Source organism: Etheostoma spectabile, chromosome 12 (genome assembly GCF_008692095.1).
Source record: "Etheostoma spectabile isolate EspeVRDwgs_2016 chromosome 12, UIUC_Espe_1.0, whole genome shotgun sequence".
Lineage (NCBI taxonomy): Eukaryota > Metazoa > Chordata > Actinopteri > Perciformes > Percidae > Etheostoma > Etheostoma spectabile.
Window position 1 is genome coordinate 20,860,463 of NC_045744.1, and position 7,250 is coordinate 20,867,712.

Below are 7,250 nucleotides of genomic sequence, written 5' to 3' on the forward strand. Positions count from 1 at the left end.
TGGGTCCAGAGGAAAGTCCAGGAACAGCCGTTTACTAAATGGCTGAAACAATAGTCAGCTGTCTTTACCAACCATCTAATTCTTACAGTGAGAATTATGGCCAATGAAGCAATATTGAATGATTAAATTTTTTCAATATTAAGATTAAGAATGCTATTTAATGCTTATATATTGTTTTCCATGGCCCAAAATCGAGGTAGGTATCAAATGGTGGATTATGTTACACCCCTACTTTTTATCATGGACAAACCTTGGATTTTATTTATGAATGAAGACCTGTTGGTGCTTTATAATTTATGTAATCCTGGACCTATGTCTTCATAAAAAAATATATAAATATAATATATATAACAATTATAGTGAAGTCTGTATTCATCCATCATATGCTTCACTTGAGTAGCCCAGTGGGAAAACTTAACGTTATTACAATGTGTTCATTTCAAATTTGATCTTTAGTTATTTATTTATGCCCGGATAAATGTGTTGGTTCCTTAATGTTTATTTGGGTTATCTGTTGGTAGTATTTAGAAAAGTTACATGGACAGGCCTTCATTTTGATAATTGAACATTATGTATGCTGAGTGATTTGTGAAATCTACATGACAGCTTGGGTCCACTCCATCTGCTGAGAAAGATCATGTGCTTGATTCAGATGATTTCCAATCTTTCTATCTAAGCTATGTGACTGTGTGTGTTTCTGTGAGGTGTCAGTCAGGACACAGGAGTCGGGGAATCCATTTATTATATTTAATCAGGAAGGTTATAGGTGGGACACATGCTGAAACTTTACAGTAATATTTGTGTGTGTGTGTGTTGTGTGTGTTAATACAGATTAAAAAATGTATGTTACGTTGCAAATAAACAATATTGAAAAACAAAAAAAATTAAGATGCAGTGTAATAAAATGTATACTATGCAAGGAAAATAATTATCTTGAAATAATGATATGATCAATTTAACAAATTATGATTCTAAAATGAGTATAAAAATAATGAGTATGAGAAGTCATATGCTGTATATGTGATGTATTTTCAACCTGCAGTGACAAACAGTAGTCAGGCTGTAGCTCATTGAACACAAGGACCTTTCACAGCAAACCCTGGTGACCACCCCCATTTTTCGCAAAAAAAAAAAATAAATAATGGTGTGTACTTTTGTATTTAAATTTAAATAAGTTGAGAATAGGGAAAGAAAAGTTTTCTTAAACGACGGTTTTAAACGACGCATTTAAAGATGCAAAAAAAATATTAACATAATATAAAGGTCAGGGGCGTCAAAGATGATACTTTTTATTTTTTTTTCAACTCTTCCCTTCCTTATGCCGTTTCTCAAGGTCTTATTTTTTTTTAAAACCTGATGGGTTTTTTTTTTCTTCCCTTTCTTTTGTTCTCTTCAAATCCTTTTATTTCTTCTTTTATTTCTTCTTTGTGACTTTGGGGGTCTTTTTTAAGATTGTACTTTTGGGCCCTGGCCCTCGGTGACTTTTGTATTTTTTCCAGCTTTTTTTCATGTCCTGATTTCCCCCTTTTTTTCCACAAAAAGCTTAACCTTTGGGTTTCTTTACCAAATCCCCCTTTTCTCCCTCTTAAATTTTTTTTTCCCCCCCACTTTTTTTCCCCAACTTTCTCCCTTTTCCCCTCCTTTCTTCCCTTTTTCACTCTTCTTTTTTTTTTTCTTTTTTTCTTCTTCCCCTCCTTTTATTTTAACTTTTTCCCCCCCTTCCTTTCTTTTGGTTTCCCCCTTTTCCCCCCCCCCCCGGGGCCCCTTCTTTTTTCCCTTCCATTTTTTTTTTGACTGAAAGACCCACTTTTGCCCCCCCCCAAGGGGGGGGCCCCCTTTTTTTTTTCCTTTTCCTGGGCCTTTCCCCCTTTGGCTCCGGGCCCCAATTTTTGGTTTTTTTTTTTTTGCAATAGCTTTCTTTTTTTTAACCCTTTGTGACCTTTCCCCAGGTTTTTTAAACCCTTTATTGGGGTTTTTTTTTTCGGGGCTGCCCCCTTTTCTGACCGCCCGGGAACACTTGGGGGGGACCCCCTTTTTTTTCCAAAAAAAGGGGCCCCAACACCCTTTTTTAAAAAACACAAAAAAAAGGAACCCTGGGGGGGGGCCCGGGGGGAAAGTAAAAGGAAAAAAAAGCCTGGTCACCCCGGTTTTAAAAAAGGGTAAACCCCCCCCAAAAAAATTTCTTAAAGGGAAGAGTTTTTTTCCCTGGAAGGGCCCAACCAGCCCCGTAAGAAAAAAAGAAACCTGGCTTTAAAGGGTTTTGGCCCTTTTGGGAGGGAAAAAAAAAAGGCCGGGGTGGAAAACCGGTGTTTTTTCCGGGGGCCCCCAAAAACGGGTACAATTTTGGGAAAGGGGGAAAATTTCGCCCGAAGGGTTTCCGGGGACCTTGGAAAACCCCAAAAACCCCCAGAACCCCCCGGGTTTTCCCCCCTCCCCCCCCTTTTCAAAAGTGTTTATTTTGATTCCCCTTTCCGGGGCCAATTTTTCGGGGGAAAAATTTTTTTAAACCCCGGCCCACCAACCCCTTTTACACCCCAAACCCTTTTTGGGATGTGCCCTTAAGGGAACAATTTCCGTCAGCCCACAAAAAAACTCCGGTTGTTTTTAAAAGTTCAACATAAGCAAGACACCCCTGGAACGGGACATAGGGGTCATTTTCGACCCGAATGGGTTTGGGGGTTTAAATTTTTTTTTTTGGGGGGGAAAAAAGCCAAAAAAAGGGGAAAGGGCCCCGGGGAAAAGGGATTTTTGTTTTTCCCCAAACCCCGGGGGTTTTCCCAAGGCGGAGTCCCCGGGGAAAAAAGTAACAAATTCCCTTTTTTTAAAACCTTAATTTTGGGAAAAAAAATTAGGGGTATAAAAATCCCTTTTAAATTTCCCCCGTTCCCCCCAAAAACCCTTAAAAAGGGTTGGGAAAAAGGGGGGGGGTTTTGGGGTTTTATTTGTGCTTAATCTTCTCCTTTTTGGGGGTTTCTTAACCCCTGAGGCTTTTAACCAAAAAAAAAAGTTTGCCCCCCAAGGGTCAAAGGGACTTTAGATAAAACATCAAAAAATCGAGCAAGGGGGGGCCCTTTTAAATTTAGGGGAAAAAGGGGGGGGGACATTTTCCCCCAAAGGGGGGGCCGGGGAACCCCCTTTTCCCCAAGTTTTTAGAAGTGCAGGAGAAGGGGGGTTTTTCCCCCTTTACGGGGCACCCAAATCTAAAGGGGATGGGGTTATAACCCGGTTGGATGAAAATAAAACGGTTTTTCCTTTTCCCCGAGAAATTGAATGGGTGTAAAAATGGGAAAGTAAAAAAACTATAAGATTTTAATCCCCCCAAAGGGGGGGGGAAAAAACAAATGTTGGGGATGGGCTCCCCGACCTTATCCCAGACGTAAAAAATTAAATGCCAAAAGTTGAAAAAAGTTGGGGGGGTTTTTTAAAACCCAACCCCATTATTCAAATTGGAAAAAAAAAAACCAAAAAAGAATGTTAAAAGGTTTTTCTAAAAAATTTTTTAGTAAAGAAAATATTTTGGGTTGTGGGGTTAAGGGGGGGGGAAAATTTAAAAACCAAAAAATTATGGAAAAAGGGTTTATTTTTTTAAATTTTTTTTTTAAAAAAGAAGATAAAAATATAAAAATTGAAAAAAATTATTAAAAATTTTTTAGGTTGTTTTTTTTGGGAAAGATTTGTGGGGTGGTTTTTTTAAAAGGGGGGGCCCCCTTTTTTAAAAAAATTTTGGGGGGAAAAAATTTTTTAGGGGGGGGGGGGGCGAGGGGTTTTGGGGGAGAAAAAAAAATAAAAGGAAAAAGGAGGGGGGGGGTTTGGGGGAACAAAAGGGGGCGGGGGGCCCCCCTCCCCCCCCCGGGGCAAAAAATTCTTTTCCCCCCGAAAAAAAAATTTAACCCAAACGGAAAAAAAAAAAGAAAAAAGAAAAAACGAATCAAAAGGGACCCGGGCCCCCCCCTGCGGGAAAAAAGGGGGGAAAAAAACCTTAAATTCCAACGGGGGAAAACCCCCCATATTTTTCCCCCCAAACGAAAAAACCATCAAACCCCAAAAAAAAGGGGGCACTTTTTGAAGGGAAAAATTTCCCCCCAAACAGGGAAAAACCCGGGCCCGGTCATTAAAATCCGGGCCGGGGGGTATTCGGGCCGGGAAAGGGTTTTCCCCCCCGGGGGGGGGGAACCAAAACCCCGGGGAAGGGAAAAGCTTTAAAAAAAAAAACAATTTTAAATTGCAGGTGATATGCACTAATAAAACATAGTTATGAATATTATTCCATTCTGCCAATATATCCTCCTAAATTCTACACACTACTCCTTAATCAAGGAGGGTTTGTGTGAACAAGTCCTCCTTATCAAAAATGTGTCTGCACTTACCAGCTGTTTTAACAGTTTCTACGATAAAATCGTCTGTTTTTGGCTTTGATGATCAACTGGTAAAGTAGATGTTGGCATCCTCAAATGGTTCATAGGTCACATGCTTTCCGTTTGTTCTCCTTTGCAGTTTGACCCAAACGTGTTAACAGCTCTGAACGATCAAGGTCTTCTTCTTCAGGTACCTGTACCTACATTTTTCTGATCAGTCTTTTATTGGGGTGTTCCATGTATGTTCCATGGAAGCTGACTCTCCTCTCTGGGTGGTGATATCAGTAAGAATGAATGATCGAATGATTGATCGCTGAAGAGCTGAAGGACTCTGCAGAGTCTCAGTTTGTGTTCTTCAGTGAAGCCTTCAGGCTGTAAAACCAGCAGGAACACATGAGGTCCAGGAGCAGAGAATCTCACAAGGTTTCTACATGTTCTGTCAGATCGCGTTGAGAGATGTTGGAGTGCAGCAGATCTGGAGGGTTGATGACAACTACTTTTTTCTCCTGCAGCTGTCCACTGATTCTCAAACAACATTCAGGTGCTTTGTTGAACACATTCTCTCCCAGTATAAAGTTCGCCACTGAATCCCTCTCAGACCGGCTGTTCCCCAGCAGAACAACCCTCAGCTCAGACACTGTAAAAAAATCAAAATAATTAGAAAGGGCAACTAAACACAGACTTGCATGTATTCATTTTAAATTTATTATTGCTATATACAGTAGTAAATAATTTAAACACGTCTAATCTTCAATAGCAGAACACCATAGTTCAGTTTGACTTACTGTGAGGTGGCAGAAACTCATAGCTGCTACTGCGCTTCAGAGGAGGCGGATCATCTGTGATTGGAAGGATACAACATTTGTTTAATCAAATATAATCTAGTAGACTAGACAAGTAGACCTGATGCCGGGCTGTATGTTCACTTTGTATTTTTAGTTGTTGTGGTGTTTAGGTGATTGTTGGCAAGATCATCAGGGGCCTGACAGTGTAGAGCCCTGTCGGTTATGATGAGAATTTTGAATTGGATTCTATAGGTTACAGGAAGCCATTGAAGGGAGCAGAGTAGAGGAGTGATATGGGTACGCTTGTTTGATCTAGTAAGAAGACTAGCAGCAGTGTTTTAAATGGACTGCAGGCGGTGAAGGACAGATTTATTGAGTGAGGAGAAAAGTGAATTGCAATAGTTAATATGGGAGGAAATAAAGGCATGGATGATCATCTCTAGTTCTGACTGAGAAACCACAGCCCTTCATTTGCTAATGTTGCATAAATGAAAAAAACAGGATTTGGTCAGTGATTTGATCTGAGTTTCAAAGGAAAGGGATTTGTCAAATGTCACCCCAAGGTGACAGGATTTTGTGGGCTTTTTTAAGATTGTTGTGGCCCAGAATGCCTGATTCTGCAGGAGCTGTCCTCAATTTTGATCATTGTGTCCTCATCTCCGTTTTTCCTGCATCCACCATGTGTATTTCCTACATAAATTCTGATTTGAACACAACTTCAACTGCATAATGATGTAGGCTACCCAACGTATCTAATGCTTTAGTTGATGTGTTGTTCATGCATGAGGTCATGAATGGGAGGCTATGAACTAATGTCAATTGCTGAAGATTCATAAGATATAAAGGAATGAAGTAACACACAAATAATGAATTAATTCATGCATGAATTCCTAATTCATGTACCCTAACCATAAAGTGTTACCATAACTTTAGTTCAAATCTGTGGCAGCAGTTCCAAATAATTCATTTAGTGCCATGCAATGAAAAATACCTTTTCACAAAGTTTTCACAAGTTCACTGTGTACCTTTTCCAAAAGAATGCTGTAATTCTGAAAACTTTTGTGAACAGTAGGCCTATGTGTGCTGTTGGCAAAATTGTGTCTGATATGTCTGTGTGTATGTCTGACGTGGGCTGGCCCATGTTGCACACTGTTCACTTTAAAAAGCGTGTGCATGCGAGACTACAGCCAAACGTCAAGGGTCCTGGTTTTAGTTTTGGGAAATCTGGTCACCCTAACCCGGACACCTCCTGTGATACCTACATGTTGTTTCACCCATCTGCCACCCCGACCTCCACCAAATTTAAAATTACACACCACATGTACCGTATGGCAAGAAGTGTTGCAAAGGTCAGGAATGTAGGTTCACCACTTAGTGATGCGAGAGAACACACAGAGTACGTGAAGTAGCAGTGACCGGTTCAGGATGGGGTGAATCCTCTGCTTACTGTCTGTCTGCTCTGTTGCTGAGCAACAGTTCTTACTGGTTGTCATATTTAATGTTTTGTTGGGACTGACCAATCGGAGGATTTTAATTCAAGGCTTTCAGACCAAAATTTATCAAACACTCTTTTGTTTTCTATATAATGTAGAGAAAGAGAAGAGAGTTAAGACTCACCTATTGCTGCAGTTGCCATGATGTCCTCTACTGCAAACATCAGAGACTAGTTCAACAGGAAGTCAACTGCTGAGTGTGATAACCTACAGAAAGCAGAATTTAAATCTTATTCACATCATAAAGAAAGTGTTACAAAGCAACTTGGAGCTCAGATTGGTTACTGAAGACAAACAAGTGAAGGTGTGTTTGTGATAAACAGATTTGTCTATAAATAGAGCTAATTAAGGATTGATGTTAGCTTTAAGGATTATTGTTTTTCTGTATAGTATAGTACTTGTAATAAAGTTTGCTGTTGATAATGTAAAATTCAGAGATTTAACAACTTACAAATAAACTTTCTATATGTTATGTCAATCCTATCTATAGAAATAGTTTTGCAACATGCTTAACTGTAATAAGTCTGCTTTCATTTGTATTACCTTCAGTTGAGCTAAATTCTACTGATATTTGCCTCTTGCCACCAGTTCAACCAGTGTAGAATTAGACTACAGCT

At 39.6% G+C, this 7,250-nt stretch overlaps 1 protein-coding gene across 1 annotated transcript; it reads right to left on the minus strand.

Moving 5' to 3' along the window:
- Window positions 1–4,647: 4,647 nt before the first annotated feature.
- On the minus strand, window positions 4,648–7,021 carry LOC116698911 (GTPase IMAP family member 8-like). Its single transcript, XM_032531145.1, has 3 exons — window positions 6,758–7,021; window positions 5,141–5,194; window positions 4,648–4,992 (listed from the first exon to the last, which is right to left on the minus strand). The coding sequence occupies exons 1-3, from the start codon at window positions 6,795–6,797 to the stop codon at window positions 4,772–4,774; spliced, it is 315 nt and encodes a 104-aa protein (XP_032387036.1). The 5' UTR covers window positions 6,798–7,021; the 3' UTR covers window positions 4,648–4,771.
- Between the last annotated feature and the right edge of the window lie 229 nt (window positions 7,022–7,250).

Coding starts and splice junctions, on each gene's coding strand:
- LOC116698911 (XM_032531145.1), bottom strand. CDS start 6,797: ATGTTTGCAGTAGAGGACATCATGGCAACTGCAGCAATAG. Junction 5,195..6,757: donor CATGGCAACTGCAGCAATAG/GTGAGTCTTAAC, acceptor TTCCAATCACAG/ATGATCCGCCTCCTCTGAAG. Junction 4,993..5,140: donor TGAGTTTCTGCCACCTCACA/GTAAGTCAAACT, acceptor ATTTTTTTACAG/TGTCTGAGCTGAGGGTTGTT.